Source organism: Pristiophorus japonicus, chromosome 19, assembly GCF_044704955.1.
Source record: "Pristiophorus japonicus isolate sPriJap1 chromosome 19, sPriJap1.hap1, whole genome shotgun sequence".
NCBI lineage: Eukaryota > Metazoa > Chordata > Chondrichthyes > Pristiophoridae > Pristiophorus > Pristiophorus japonicus.
Window position 1 is genome coordinate 52,956,129 of NC_091995.1, and position 16,415 is coordinate 52,972,543.

At 46.2% G+C, this 16,415-nt stretch overlaps 1 protein-coding gene across 2 annotated transcripts in view; it reads right to left on the reverse strand.

Annotated features, from left to right (window-relative positions):
* Positions 1-16,415, reverse strand: part of LOC139229851 (class I histocompatibility antigen, F10 alpha chain-like) — a 95,308-nt gene that overhangs the window by 38,368 nt on the left and 40,525 nt on the right. Inside the window, exon 1 of one of the 2 annotated variants that reach the window (XM_070861468.1) lies at positions 12,051-12,187. The exons of the other annotated variant lie outside the window; for it this stretch is intronic. Within the exon in view, the coding sequence (XP_070717569.1) occupies positions 12,051-12,105 (55 nt within the window). The 5' untranslated portion in view covers positions 12,106-12,187. Of the gene's footprint in view, positions 1-12,050; positions 12,188-16,415 lie in introns of those variants that run through there. 2 annotated transcript variants of the gene reach the window in all.

Sequence of the window (16,415 nt, forward strand, 5' to 3'; positions counted from 1 at the left end):
GGGAGTGTTTGCTAGTGCTGTTCGGGAGGGGTTAATATGGCAGGGGGATGGGAACCTAGAGGGAAATAGAATGGGGGCAGAAGCAAAAGATAGAAAGAAGAAAAGTAAAAGTGGAGGGCAGAGAAACCCAAGGCAAAAAGCAAAAAGCGCCACATTACAGCAAAATCCTAAAGGGGCAAAGGATTTTAAAAAGACAAACCTGAAGGCTCTGTGCCTCGATGCGAGGAGTATTCGGAATAAGGTGGACGAATTAACTGCGCAGATAGCAGTTAACGGATACGATGTGATTGGCATCACGGAGACATGGCTCCAGGGTGACCACGGCTGGGAACTCAACATACAAGGGTATTCAGCATTCAGGAAGGACAGAAAGGAAAAGGAGGCGGGGTGGCGTTGCTGGTTAAAGAGGAAATTAATGCAATGGTAAGGAAGGACATTAGCTTGGATGATGTGGAATCGGTATGGGTGGAGCTACGGAATACCAAAGGGCAGAAAACGCTAGTGGGAGTTGTGTACAGACTGAGGATTTCCTGGAGTGTATTAGGGAAGGTTTTCTAGACCAATATGTCGAGGAACCAATTAGAGGGCTGGCCATCCTAGACTGGGTGATGTGTAATGAAAAAGGACTACTTAGCAATCTTGGGGAAGAGTGACCATAATATGGTAGAATTCTTTATTAAGATGGAAAATGACACAGTTAATTCAGAGACTAGGGTCCTGAACTTGGGGAAAGGTAACTTCGATGGTATGAGACATGAATTGGCTAGAATAGACTGGCGAGTGATACTTAAAGGGTTGACGGTGGATAGCCAATGGTAAACATTTAAAGATCACATGGATGTACTTCAACAATTGTACATCCCTGTCTGGAGTAAAAATAAAACGGGGAAGGTGGCTCAACCGTGGCTAACAAGGGAAATTAAGGATAGTGTTAAATCCAAGGAAGACGCATATAAATTTGCCAGAAAAAGCAGCAAACCTGAGGACTGGGAGAAGTTTGTAATACAGCAGAGGAGGATAAAGGGTTTAATTAGGAGGGGGAAAATAGGGTATGAGAGGAAGCTTGCTGGGAACATAAAAACTGACTGCAAAAGCTTCTATAGATATGTGAAGAGGAAAAGATTAGTGAAGACAAATTCAGGTCAGATTCAGGTGAATTTATAATGGGGAACAAAGAAATAGCAGACCAATTAAACAAATACTTTGGTTCTGTCTTCACGAAGGAAGACACAAATAACCTTCCGGAGGGTCTCGTGAGACGGAGGAACTGAAGGATATCCATATCAGGCGGGACATTGTATTAGGAAAATTGATGGGATTGAAGGCCGATAAATCCCTGGGGCCTGATAGTCTGCATCCCAGAGTACTTAAGGAAGTGGCCCTAGAAATAGTGGATGCATTGGTGATCATTTTCCAACAGTCTATCGATTTGTTCCTACGGACTGGAGGGTAGCTAATGTAACACCACTTTTTAAAAAAGGAGGGAGAGAGAAAACAGGTACTTATAGACCGGTTAGCCTGACATCAGTAATGGGGAAAATGTTGGAATCAATTATTAAAGATGAAATAACAACGCAATTCGAAAGCAGTGCCAGGATCGGTCCAAGTCAACATGGATTTATGAAAGGGAAATCATGCTTGACAAATCTTCTGGAATTTTTTGAGGATGTAACTAGTAGAGTGGACAAGGGAGAACCAGTGGATGTGGTGTACTGGACTTTCAAAAGGCTTTTGACAAGGTCCCACACAAAAGACTGGTGTGCAAATTTAAAGCACATGGTATTGGGGGTAATGCATTGACGTGGATCGTGAACTAGTTGGCAGACAGGAAGCAGAGAGTCGGGATAAAGGGGTCCTTTTCAGAATGTAAGGCAGTGACTAGTGGGGTGCCGCAGGGCTCAGTGCTGGGACCCCAGCTATTTACAATATACATTAATGATTTGGATGAAAGAATTGAGTGTAATATCTCCAAGTTTGCAGATGACACTAAGCTGGGTGGCGGTGTGAGCTGTGAGGAAGATGCTAAGAAGCTGTAGGGTGACTTGGACAGGTTAGGTGAGTGGGCAAATGCATGGCAGATGCACTATAATGTGGATAAATATGAAGTTATCCATTTTGGAGGCAAAAACACAAAGGCAGAATATTATCTGAATGGCGGCAGATTAGGAAAAGGGGAGGTGCAGTGAGACCTGGGTGTCATGGTACATCAGTCATTGAAAGTTGGCATGCAGGTAGAGCAGGTGGTGAAGCAGGCAAATGGTATGTTGACCTTCATAGCTTTGAGTATAGGAGCGGGGAGGTCTTACTGCAGTTGTACAGGGCCTTGGTGAGGTCTCACCTGGAATATTGTGTTCAGTTTTGGTCTCCTAATCTGAGGAAGGACGTTCTTGCTACTGAGGGAGTGCAGCGAAGGTTCACCAGAATGATTCCCGGGATGGCAGGACTGACAAATGAGGAGAGACTGGATCGACTGGGCTTTATTCACTGGAGTTTAGAAGGATGAGAGGGGATCTCATCGAAACATACAAGATTCTGACGGGACTGAACGGGAAGAATGTTCCCGATGTTGGGGAAGTCCAGAACCAGGGGTCACAGTCTAAGGATAAGGGGTAGGCCATTTAGGACTGAGATGAGGAGAAACTTCTTCACTCAGAGAGTTGTTAACCTGTGGAGTTCTCTACTGCAGAGAGTTGATGATGCCAGTTCATTGGATATATTCAAGAGGGAGTTAGATATGGTCCTTATGGCTAAAGGGATCAAGGGGTATGGAGAGAAAGCAGGAAAGGGGTACTGAGGTGAATGATCAGCCATGATCATATTGAATGGTGGTGCAGGCTCGAAGGGCCGAATGGCCTACTCCTGCACCTAGTTTCTATGTTTCTATTGGGTATGAAGTGAATAGTGATAGTGTCGTGACTTCTGGACATCATCCACTCCAATGGGGGTTGGAAAAACGTGATCTGTCTTTTCCCCCCTTCCCGCCCCCGTGTCTCTCTCTCCTCCCCCACCACCACCCCCCCGTGTCTCTGACCCTCCCCCCACCCCATGTCTCTCTCTCCCCACCCCCCCATGTCTCTCTCTCCCCCCCCCCCAGCCTCCCCACCCTTCCAGCCTCTCTTCCTCTCCCTCTCCCCCCCACTAGCCTCTCCTATCCCCAGCCTCTCTCCCTCTCCCCCCCAGCCTCTCTCTCTCTGCCCCCCCCACCTGTCTCCCTCTCCCCCTGCCCCCAGCCTCTCTCCACCTCCCCAGCCTCTCTCCCTCCCAGCCTCTCTCTCTCTCTCTGCCCCCCCCAGAATTTCTCTCCCCCCCCCCCAGCCTCTCTCCCGCTCCCCCCGCCCCCAGCCTCTCTCCACCTCCCCAGCTTCTCTCCCTCTCCCCCCCAGACTCTCTCCTCTCCCTCCCCCCACCTCTCTCCTCCCCCCCCAGCCTCTCTCCCTCTTCCCTCTCCCCACCCCCCAGCCTCGCTCCCTCTTCCCCCAGCCTCTCTCCTCTCCCTCCCCCCCACCTCTCTCCCCCCCCCAGCTTCTCTCCCTCTCCCCACCCCCCAGCCTCGCTCCCTCTTCCCCCAGCCTCTCTCCTCTCCCTTCCCCCACATCTCTCCCTCCCCCCCACCTCTCTCCCCCCCCAGCTTCTCTCCCCTCCCTTCCCCCACCTCTCTCCCTCCCCCCCACCTCTCTCCCCCCCAGCTTCTCTCCCCTCCCTTCCCCCACCTCTCTCCCTCCCCCCCACCTCTCTCCCCCCCCCAGCTTCTCTCCCTCTCCCCACCCCCCAGCCTCGCTCCCTCTTCCCCCAACCTCTCTCCTCTCCCTCCCCCCACCTCTCTCCCCCCCCCAGCTTCTCTCCCTCTCCCCACCCCCCAGCCTCGCTCCCTCTTCCCCCAGCCTCTCTCCTCTCCCTTCCCCCACCTCTCTCCCTCCCCCCCCACCTCTCTACCCCCCCCCAGCCTCTCTCCCTCTCCCCACCCCCCAGCCTCGCCCCCTCTTCCCCCAGCCTCTCTCCTCTCCCTTCCCCCCCCCCCCCCCCCCCGCAGCCTCTCTCTCACTATCAGGCCCACGCCTGTCACTCTCGGGCCACCCCGCTCCTGACACCATCGGGCCCACGCCGGCCGGGCGGGAGAGGGGGAGGCGCAGAAAGAGAGTTGGAGCTACAGGTCCTGCTTCTCGGCACCACGTTCATGGAATGATTCGGCCGGGAGGGGGGCGGTGCTTGACAGGGGGCAGGGCTTGTCGCCTGTCGGTCAAAAAAGTGCAGTACGGGCAGGGGCTGGATCGACGCTTGTCTGTCAAAACAAGTGTAGTACAATTTGTTACATCACCAACTTAGTGCTTTACTTGTCCCATTACCACCCCCTTTTTGCCTTGCCCATCATCCCTTTTGTCATTTAATCTCACTTGCCTTCACCCTATCACAGACCTTCCCTATTGTTCTTTCCTCCTTTGCCCCCTTTCTCTGACCCTGTATTTGCTTAAAACCTGTTACATCTCTAAACGTTTCCAAACAAAGGATCATTGACTTGAAACGTTAACTCTGTTTCTGTCTCCACAGATGCTGCCTGACCTGCTGAGTATTTCCAGCATTTTAATTTTTTTATTTCTAAAATCTCATTCTGTGGTCTGGTGTCAAATTTTGTTTGATAATTGTTCCAGTGAAGTGCCTTGGGACATTTTACTACATTAAAGTGAAGTTGTTGTTGATTTAATCATCCAGAATTAGATCATAGATGGCAAGGGCCTTGTCCACAAGTGAATGGACATTCTGGAGGGAGATGCGGAGAAGGGCAATGATAGCTGATCAGCTGGCAGTCCACTGGTCAGTGTGGGAGGGGTGAATGGGACGGGAAGCTGGTTAGCAAGATATACCCCCAGGGGTGCACTGGGCAAAAGGTTGGTAGGAGAGTACGGTGGAGCACTTGGAATTGCTGCTCATAAGGAGGCAGCGTCAATGGGACCTTGGAGAATGCTAAGAGAGAGAGATACAGGTCGATAGAGAGAATGGAGAGAGGCAGAGAGAATTATATAGATAGAGGAGATGGACAGAGAGAGCGATAAAGTTAAAGCAAGTGATATGCAAAGAGACAGATCAATGTGGAGAGAGAGAGAGAGAAAGTGATATGTAGAGAGAGGGAGAGTGATTTGGAGCAACGGGAGAGAGAGTGATATAGAGAGAATGATATAGAGAGAGTGTGATATGGAGAGAGAGAGATACAGGTAGAGGGGACATACCATACTAGATACTGAGTAATGAGCCAGATTTAGTTAGCAGATAATGGCGCATGAACATTTATCTAATAGCCATCATAACATGATCAAGTTCAAAGTGGTGCTTTAAAGAGAAAAATGCGAAACAGCCACTGAGATTCTAAGCATAGGTAAGGCCGACTTCAACAGGATGAGACAGAGATTGTCCACAGTAAATTGGGCAAATCTATCAATGGGTAAAACGATAGAAGAACAGTGGGAAATGTTCAAAAAATAACTTAATGTGATACAGAACCAATTTATACCCCTGAGGGGCAAGAGCTCGACTTGCCATGGATGACAAAGAAAGAATGAAAGATTTAAATTTATGTAGCGCCTTTCACAACCATCAGACGTCCCAAAGCGTTTTACAGCCAATGTAGTAGTTATTTTTGAAGTATATGCGCTGTTGTAATGTAGGACTAAAGAGGTAAGGGACAATATAAAACTAATCATAATGGGGAACAAAGAAATGGCAGACCAATTGAACAAGTACTTTGGTTCGGTATTCACTAAGGAGGACACAAACAACCTTCCGGATATAAAAGGGGTCAGAGGGTCTAGTAAGAAGGAGGAACTGAGGGAAATTCTTATTAGTCGGGAAATTGTGTTGGGGAAATTGATGGGATTGAAGGCCGATAAATCCCCAGGGCCTGATGGACTGCATCCCAGAGTACTTAAGGAGGTGGCCTTGGAAATAGCGGGTGCATTGACAATCATTTTCCAACATTCCATAGAATCTGGATCAGTTCCTATCGAGTGGAGGGTAGCCAATGTAACCCCATTTTTTAAAAAAGGAGGGAGAAAGAAAACAGGGAATTATGGACCGGTCAGCCTGACATCGGTAGTGGGTAAAATGATGGAATCAATTATTAAGGATGTCATAGTGTGAATGTTTAAAAATGTATAGAGACATTGAAGTTGAGAACGTGGGAATTATATAGGGACAGTATAAGCTAACAAAGAATTCATGGAGGAATAGCCATGAGACTCGAGACTGCGAAATGTTACAACACTAACGCATATTGAAACAAAACCCACAGCTTGCAGAAAAACCTCAAGGTCTTATTAAATCATGTTATTAACCTGAAACATTAACAGAAGGTCTTTGTTTAAAATCAGACCATACTTAGGTCGGCTTATGAGTGGACAAAGGGAAAGAGGGATCAAAAGGGATAGGCTGAACCAGGATGTCACTCTAGCCCTATCTTGTTATCTTTTGCCGAAAATGTATAACCGTCGTCCCTTTACAATGTAACGTCACTTTGTCCGTAGGAAGTGGGTGCGTTCTATCAGAGTCGCATTCCTTCTGTCTGATAAGGTCCCCGATCGGGATTTGCTTTTTAAATAAAAGCTTGCTTTGTTTAAAGCACAAATGGTATTCGTTTCAGTAATTTTGCTGAACCAGATTGAGGGAAAAGAATCCACGTTTACATTTGGTGTCAGAAGTGGGATCTCAACGGACGACTGCCGAAAACTTGCGAATTAAGAACCAGACTAGCCTTGGACGAGACGAGGGGAAAGTGGCCACTGGAGTGAGTATGATTTCAATACTGCTCCAGTTTACCCCGGTTTCAAAAGTCTGAGGAAAGTTTAGCCACTCGCTGGTTCTCAGGTAGTGTCTGAACGAGATCCAGGACAATCTGGTGAATACCTTTCAAACTTAGAATAGGGATAGATAGGGAAATTGCGTGGTGATCCAAACCAAGCGGCGACTTGGAAAGATAGGTTAGAATAGGTAAGTCTGCCTGGGTTCGAGGCCCAGTGTCTGTGTGGGTTCGAGGCCCAAGTAGATCCGTGCGGCGACATGGAAAGTAGAGTTAGTTAGAGCTAGATAGGGATAGATGATCAATCATGGATCCAAAAATTAATAGGAAAGAAGAGAGACTCTTTTGAACGTCTGTTTAAATGAGAAATGCTTGTGTGATTTTTACTGTAAAAAAAAAGCCGGGGAGTTGTGGTTTGTTTTAGCTCCACCCACTTTTTCAAACAGAATGAAAGTTTTTTTAACCCTTCGTAGTGTTGTCCTGTATGTGGGAAGTTTAAGAGTGTGAACCTTATTGAATTACGTATATTCGGATGATAAGTTACGGAGCCAGGAAATGCACAAAGGATAGGTTTGTTGAGTAAAAAAAAAGAAAAAAATACATGGTCCCGGTGGTTAAAAAAGGATTTGACATGCTCACTTACTTGTCGAAAGAAAACATTCAGAGAAGGCACAGAAAAACAACTGAGATGGATTAAAAAAAAATATTATATTAAATAACACGACCTTGAGGCTGGAACAATTGAGATAACGAAAAGCTGTCCACAGCCTACGTGCCAGACTTCCCTCTAGTTATGGAAAAGACAAAAAAAAGAAGTAACGTAATAAATAGGTGCTGAAAGAAAAAACAAATGTTCTGAGATTTTAAATTATGAGAAAAATTCCACTGCAGTCTAAAAAAAATCACTTCTGTCGAGTTGGCAGAAAAACTCCATTAAATTAGGGCTTTCATTGACAGAAGGAGGACATATTAAAAACCGTAAACGTCTTAAAGAAAGAGTGTACACACGAGGAACGTACTCAGAGTTCCACTGGGACCTCTGAGAAAGGTATCGATAGACTACTAGTTAAAATGGTTGGCTTTGTGTTGACCGAGGCTGATGACGAAATTGAATTTCAGTAAACAAATGTGTGGTCTCGTTTTAAATCAATTAAAAAAATATCTTTGGCAAGTACTTGAATAAGAAGTTAAAAAAATATTGGAGATTAATCAAATGCTGCCTTTCCTGATGAAAAGATTTTTTTTTTCAGATGGTTACGTGAAGTCACGTAATGACATCAGGTCTTCTTACAAACCTGTAAAGGAGTTAACCCTTTCCATTGACAGCCGTTTCATACTGAACATTATCAATTTGGATTTCTTAATAGAAAAAGACTCACCTAACAGAGGAATGGTGCGATAGTCAGAATAAAAAAAAAACAGAACTAGCTTATGTAATAATACTTGCCTGATACAATAAAGAAATAGATACTCAAACAAAACAAATTGAAGAGTTAAAAGGCTAAGATAAATAAGCTGAAAGGGATCCACAAACCCAACTTAACCCTGACCTCCGATTTCACGGAGTGACCTCGACATGCATGGATATAATGCAGAATCAAGGGACCTGTGGGCCCTGGTAAAGCAAACCCTGAGCCCAACTGAGCATGCCCGATTTCTAACTCACCTAGGACGTGCTACTCATGATGCATTGGTGGTTGCTCACCCTAACGACGTCCAGGATCGCCTAAACGCTATCTTTAATGCTCTCACCACGACCCTTCAGAAGCCCATCAGTATGGCCGCAGTATTAGAAACTAAACCCAAACGAGAAGAAACTGCCGATGAATTCATGGAAAGATTTATTGAAATATACGGAAGTCAATCAGGAGATAGTGCCTTCAGGGCAAGAGGATTCTCCTCAATTCTGCGCTATCCTACTTCAGTGCCTGCCCTATTCGGTTGCTCACGCTATCCGGACAAATAATTGGGCAGATAACAGTAAAGCCCAGATGGAAAGGGCGGTTAAATATTATTGGCAGGAAAAGAAAGGAGAGGGGGGAGGTGTGCCCCCAACCCGGGTCAAGACTGAATACGTGACTAGAAAGGAAGAGCCGCCTCGGGTGGAAGGACCAAAACCTGACCCAAGGGGAGACCAGATGGAACCGCAGTATTGCGTGCAGGGTTGGGTGGATAAACAGGGATACGGTTATACTAAACACCCAAATGGCCTGGGCCCTGCTAATTACGGACCACCCTACTGTCCCCGCCTGGTATGGGAAGAGGTCGGGGCTGGGAAAGACGAGATGGATGCTTTATTTGTGGGCAAGAAGGACATTGGAATAGAAATTGTCCCTCCCGTCAGCACGAAAAAGGAAGAGGAGGAAGAGGAGGGGGGCAAGGGGGGAGAGGACGGGGATCTTACACTAACTTCTCCCAGAACAACCCCTTTGGCCAACCGTCCCCCGATTCATATTGACTACGCAGCTTGATTGTGCAGGGACCCTCCCCGGATGACGAACCGATGATATTGTTAAAAATTCGGAATGAGTGGCAACCCTTCTTGATAGATACGGGAGCCTTCATGTCTTCTGTACAATCAAAGCTTAAACTCCCCGCCTTCACTGAAACACAGGGACTGTCAGGATTCCTGGGACAAGTCTCTACATTCCCGGTGTCAGAACCAGTTAAAATGGGTTACCAGGAAGAATCGGTGAATATCGATTTGTTATCACAACCAATCTGGACTGTAACTTGATGGCTAGAGACCTCCTCTGCAATTTCCAGTTGTATTTGGAGTGTGGAGATGATGGGATTATTGTAAAACAGGGAACCCTTAAGCGGCAGTATTATACCACTAGAACCCCTCAGTGGTGGTCTCTGGACCTGCCGCAGGCACCCTATCACGTGACCCTAGCATACGATCCCAGTGGAAAGAATCAGGACCTGCAGAACTTTTATCAGGATCACGAAGGGAAAGTGAAGGAAATTCTATTAAGGGCTAGAGTGACTGGACCGGAAGGGAAGGCAGATTTTGTGGAAATGGACAGCCCCCAACGGTGGCACCACATATTAGTCGTGAAGTATTACCTCCCCACCACGCTAAAGATTTGGGAGTTATGGTGCGCCAGGCTATAGACGAGGCTGACCCTACCAGCCGGGATGTGCAAATTGTAAAACATGGCCGAACAGTCCAATTCCACGGGGACCCCGAGAAGGTCTTAACAACTCTGCAGCATCATACTGGCTCTGACATACCTGACTATGTGGATACTCATGTGTGGGCAGAGGACCCCTCCCAAGTGGGTTATACTCCCATTGATCCGATTGAGATCCCAGTGCAGGGCAATGTGGACTGGCCCTCTATCCGACAGTACCCACTGAAATCACAGGCAATACCGAGTATCCACCGAGCTTTGGAGGCTAACCGAGTCAAACCAATTTGCCAGTTTCTAGTCCCTAGCACGGCCAAACAAATGCGACAGTGGTTCGGGATGATCAATTACTTCAGATCCTGGATCCCTAATGTTGCCCTGATGACTAAGCACCTCACCCCGTATACAAATAAGTAAGGCAGCTTTGAAATAGAAACCGCAGACGTCCAAGCCTTTAAGGAAGTAAAGACAGCCCTGCTGCAAGCTCCGGCTTTGGGCCGGCCCCTCTATGACCAGCCCTTTCAACTGTATTGTACAATTCTGAAAGACTGTGCTACCGTTGTCTTAACACCTCTCACTCCGTAGCTGCCCTCCTGGGCCAACTGCAGACTCAACACCTTACCATGGCCAGGCAAAGCAGATATGAGATCTACTTACTAAACAATCCTAAGTTGACCTTTCGGCACTGTACTGCAATTAATCCGGCCTGTTTTCTTGCTGAGCCACCCCAAGATGAGGAAGAACCCAGTCATGATTGTTTATCTTTAATTTAAGAGGCCACATCAGTCAGGGAAGATTTAGTTGATGTACCAATGGAAGATCCAGACTATATTATGTATGTTGACGGAAGTTCTTCTATTAATCCAGAAGGTACACGAATCACAGGATACGCCATAGTAAACCAGGAGAATCAGGTCTTGGAATCTGCCGCTTTGAAACCGCCTATTCTGCCCAACAAGCTGATCTATTCGCCCTCACCCGAGCCTGTATCTTGGCCAAAGATCTCAAAGTCAATATCTATACCGACTCTAGGTATGCCTTTGGGATGGCCCATGATTTCGGACAATTATGGAAAAATAGGGGATTCCTAACCTCACAGGGGAATGAGATATCCCATAAGCAACTAGTATCTGATTTGTTGCAAGCCCTCATGCTCCCCAAGCACATTGCCGTTGTTAAATGTACCGCCCACACCACCGGAAAATCCCCGGTTGATATAGGGAACCACTGTGCTGACAAAGAGGCTAAACAGGCCTCTCGTGACCAACAGATGGTAGTGCCCAAAATGATGAATCAGACTAAAAATCCTGCGAAGGATAAGTTAGCCTCGGAAAAACCAATGCCAACCATCCAAGATGTTATAAAAGCACAGGAGGACGCTCCTGAAAAAGATAAACTGTTGTGGAAATATTATGGATGTACTTATGACAATGTTTCTAAACTCTGGACCACTCCCGCAGAACAGACTTGCATGTCTGACGTGTTGGCTCTATGGGTTATTGAATGTATGCATTTTGCTACTCATTGTGGAGCAAGGACCACGAGTGATACACTTTTGGCTACTTGGTGGCACCCTAGACTCCAGGCGCTCGCCCAGAACATCAGTAGTCATTGCCTGGTTTGCCAGCAACATAATCCAGGGAAGGGAGTCCCCTGTGATTGGGGTAAAACGCCCTTACCCGAAGGTCCCTTTGAGCCATTTCAGTTGGACTACATTGAGTTGCAAAAAGTTCAGTGTTACAAATATGTGTTAGTAATAGTAGATGTGTTTAGCAGATGGATTGAAGCCTACCCTACCCTGGACAATAAGGCTCAAACTGTTGTTAAGGTGTTAATGAGGGAAATTGTTCCTAGATATGGTATCTCAGCTCGACTGATGACCACCTATGTTCTTTCTCTGACTCAGGCTCTGCGACTAGCTCACAACCAGGTTCAAGATGCTCACCTCGACCTCCCAGTTTTACCCGAATTGTCCCTCGTGGCACCAGGGAAGTATGGATTCGGAAGGGATTAGAGCCACAATGGGAGGGGCCTTTTCAGGTGTTACTCACTACCCCCACTGCAGCCAAGGTTGAGGGGAAAAGTGCCTGGGTTCACCTGCACCACTGCAAGCTCACCACCCTCTAACGAACCTATTTTACTGGTTATTCTAACTCCTGTTTCTGTTCCAGACTTCCTCTTCTCCATAGCTGAACAAGGCCGTTGGCATCCTAATTGGAACGTGGACCAGTTTGAACTTTTACCCGTAGTGATAGACAGCCAGCTACACCGACGGTGACCTGAGAAGAGAGACGGGAAAACTGAACTCTTTTAATCAGCAAAATAATTGGACTATTTATCTGAATCCTGAGCCGTAAGATGAAACTGTCTGTATGCCACAGTCTGTATAATAGTGTTGATATATGACAGTTTCGGCGCATGGGAGGGGAGACAGAGACGAGAGCTTCATGTAAACACCTTTTTGTACATGTCTTATGTTTATGCGCAAAATGGGAACTTTTCTAGATGTTGGGTGTGTTCACATATCCCTATACATTCCCTATACATTCCAAAGGGGGAATTCCTTTGTGCCCCGTTCCACTGACCCTAACTGAGACTGTTAGATGGATTCAAAGCCAAACTATCACGAGAGGAGGGGGGCCAATACAATTAGTCAGACGTTCCAGGGATGGTACCAACCAACCTACGACCGTGGAAAGGAACCCCCATTCTTAGCCCTGACCAATACCTCGGGGATTGGGAGGCCAACCGGGGACATATGTCTAACCCGAAATGACACCAGTAACAAGGGACATATCATAGGGTACAGCAATTGCCCACACAGTCTCAACATCACCACAGGTGCACGAGTCACCATCCTCTCTCACCTTCCGAATAAAACAGGTGGAGGTTTGTGGGCCCAGTCCTGGGACCAGGAAGATGGACAGGGTCCTGTTATCTGGGATATGTGGTGCCATTTGTGCGGCAAGTACGTACCCTGGCGGAAGCACATGCCTCCAGCCGATACAAGCGAGCCATCACCCCCGCCGACAAGTTCTTTGGGGTCATGATGTTCCCAATCAGGATAGGACGTCTCATGGACGAAGTACAGAACCTAGAGACGATATTGGAACAGATAGCTAACAATACTGCTGAAGCTCTGGAGGGCATCACAGCTGAAATGGTAGCAATAAGGACCGTAGCATTACAAAACCGAATGGCCCTCGATTACCTGTTAGCTGAGAAAGGGGGAACGTGTGCCCTGGTAGGATCTGAATGTTGCACTTACATTCCTGATAGTTCAGAAAACATAACCAATCTCGCTGATCACATAAGAAGGGAGGTGAAGAAGTTATCCACACCAGCAGAAGGATCTAGCTGGTTTGATTGGCTATCAGATGGATCTTGGAGATCCTATCTAATTGTTGGTTGCCTTAACCTTTGTTGTAAAGTAATGATGGCAAGGTTAGCAAACCCTCTTGTGGTCAAGGGCTCCAGAGTTATGAGCCAACGAACTAAAGAACTACTCGACACTAACAACAATATGGATCAGGAAAGAGAGTGCGAACGGCTGAATGCGATACTCCTGGAATAGTCACCAGGGTTATCATGGAATGATAAAAGGGGGGAATGTGAATGTTTAAAAATGTATAGAGACATTGAAGTTGAGAACGTGGGAATTGTATAGGGACAGTATAAGCTAACAAAGAATTCATGGAGGAATAGCCATGACATCTCAGACTCGAGACTGCGAAATGTTACAACACTAACACATATTGAAACAAAACCCACAGCTTGCAGAAAAACCTCAAGGTCTTATTAAATCATGTTATTAACCTGAAACATTAACAGAAGGTCTTTGTTTAAAATCAGACCATACTTAGGTCGGCTTATGAGTGGACAAAGGGAAAGAGGGATCAAAAGAGATAGGCTGAACTAGGATGTCACTCTAGCCCTATCTTGTTATCTTTTGCCGAAAATGTATAACCGTCGTCCCTTTACAATGTAACGTCACTTTGTCCGTAGGAAGTGAGTGCGTTCTATCAGAGTTGCATTCCTTCTGTCTGATAAGGTCCCCGATCGGGATTTGCTTTTTAAATAAAAGCTTGCTTTGTTTAAAGCACAAACGGTATTTGTTTCAGTAATTTTGCTGAACCAGATTGAGGGAAAAGAATCCACTTTTACAATAGCAGCGCACTTGGAAAGAGGTGACATGATAGGTCCAAGTCAGCATGGATTTGTGAAAGGGAAATCATGCTTGACAAATCTTCTGGAATTTTTTGAGGATGTTTCCAGTAGAGTGGACAAGGGAGAACCAGTTGATGTGGTATATTTGGACTTTCAGAAGGCTTTCGACAAGGTCCCACACAAGAGATTAATGTGCAAAGTTAAAGCACATGGGATTGGGGGTAGTGTGCTGACATGGATTGAGAACTGGTTGTCAGACAGGAAGCAAAGAGTAGGAGTAAATGGGTACTTTTCAGAATGGCAGGCAGTGACTAGTGGGGTACCGCAAGGTTCTGTGCTGGGGCCCCAGCTGTTTACATTGTACATTAATGATTTGGACGAGGGGATGACACTAAGTTGGGTGGCAGTGTGAGCTGCGAGGAGAATGCTATGAGGCTGCAGTGTGACTTGGATAGGTTAGGTGAGTGGGCAAATGCATGGCAGATGAAGTATAATGTGGATAAATGTGAGGTTATCCACTTTGGTGGTAAAAACAGAGAGACAGACTATTATCTGAATGGTGACAGATTAGGAAAAGGGGAGGTGCAACGAGACCTGGGTGTCATGGTACATCAGTCATTGAAGGTTGGCATGCAGGTACAGCAGGCGGTTAAGAAAGCAAATGGCATGTTGGCCTTCATAGCGAGGGGATTTGAGTACAGGGTCAGGGAGGTGTTGCTACAGTTGTACAGGGCCTTGGTGAGGCCACACCTGGAGTATTGTGTACAGTTTTGGTCTCCTAACTTGAGGAAGGACATTCTTGCTATTGAGGGAGTGCAGCGAAGGTTCACCAGATGGCGGGACTGACATATCAAGAAAGACTGGATCAACTGGGTCTTTATTCACTGGAATTCAGAAGAATGAGAGGGGATCTCATAGAAACGTTTAAAATTCTGACAGGTTTAGACAGGTTAGATGCAGGAAGAATGTTCCCAATGTTGGGGAAGTCCAGAACCAGGGGTCACAATCTAAGGATAAGGGGTAAGCCATTTAGGACCGAGATGAGGAGAAACGTCTTCACCCAGAGAGTGGTGAACCTGTAGAATTCTCTACCACAGAAAATTGTTGAGGCCAATTCACTAAATATATTCAAAAAGGAGTTAGATGTAGTCCTTACTACTAGGGGGATCAAGGGGTATGGCGAGAAAGCAGGAATGGGGTACTGAAGTTGCATGTTCAGCCATGAACTCATTGAAGGGCTCGAAGGGCCGAATGGCCTACTCCTGCACCTATTTTCTATGTTTCTATGTAAAAGAAAAAGCATACAAAAATGTAATAACTAGCACAGATCCTGGCGAATGGGAGAGATACAAAGAGCAGCAAAGGGCTACAAAAAGGGAGTATGAAAAGAAACTTGCAAAAGATATTGTAATGTCTGTAAGCTTGTAATGTTTGTAGCGGCACACTGTGGATTTGGATGGATTATGTACTGCAACTGCAGAGTTAATAATAAACAGAACCCAGGCAGATTCCGGAGGCTTCCGAGAGAGCTGCCTGCCATGTTAGGAAGCTGTGTGTGCTGTGCTCTGTGAAAATATCACAGATATCAAAATCAACACCATTTTTTTTTTACAATTATATTAAAAAAAAGAGGATAGTCAGGAGCAATGTTGGTCCCTTGAAAACTGAAAGTGAGGTTATTGTCAATGATAATAAGGAAATGGTAGACATGTTGAATAATTACTTTGTGTCAGTATTTACAGTAGAGGAAGAGGATAGCATGCCGGAAATCCCAAGAAAACTAATATCAGGGACCAGAACTCACCAAAATTAACGTAAGTAAAATAACAGTAATGAAGAAAATAATGATAGTGTCAGCTGTGGCTCATTGGTTAGCACTCTCACCTCCGACCTATTGAGTTGGAGGGCGGGTTCAAGTCCCACTCCAGGGACTTGAGCACAAAAATCTATGCTGACACTCCAGTGCAGTGCTGAGGGAGTGCTGCATTGTTGGAGGTGCTGTTTTCAAACATTAGACTGAGGCCCCGTCTATTCGCTTGGGTGGACGTAAAAGATCCCACGGCACTTATTGGAAGAAGAGCAGTGGAGTTATCCCCGGTGTCCTGGCCAATATTTATCCCTCAATCCACAGAACAAAAACAGATTATCTGATCATTATGGTTTTTGGGAGCTTGCTGTGTGCAAATTGGCTGCTGCGTTTCCCACATTACAACAGTGACTACACTCCAATGTGCTTCATTGGCTGTAAAATGCTTTGAGACGTCTGATGGTCGTGAAAGGCGCTATATAAATGCAAGTCTTTCTTTTTAAAGAGTGGTAAATCCCCAGGA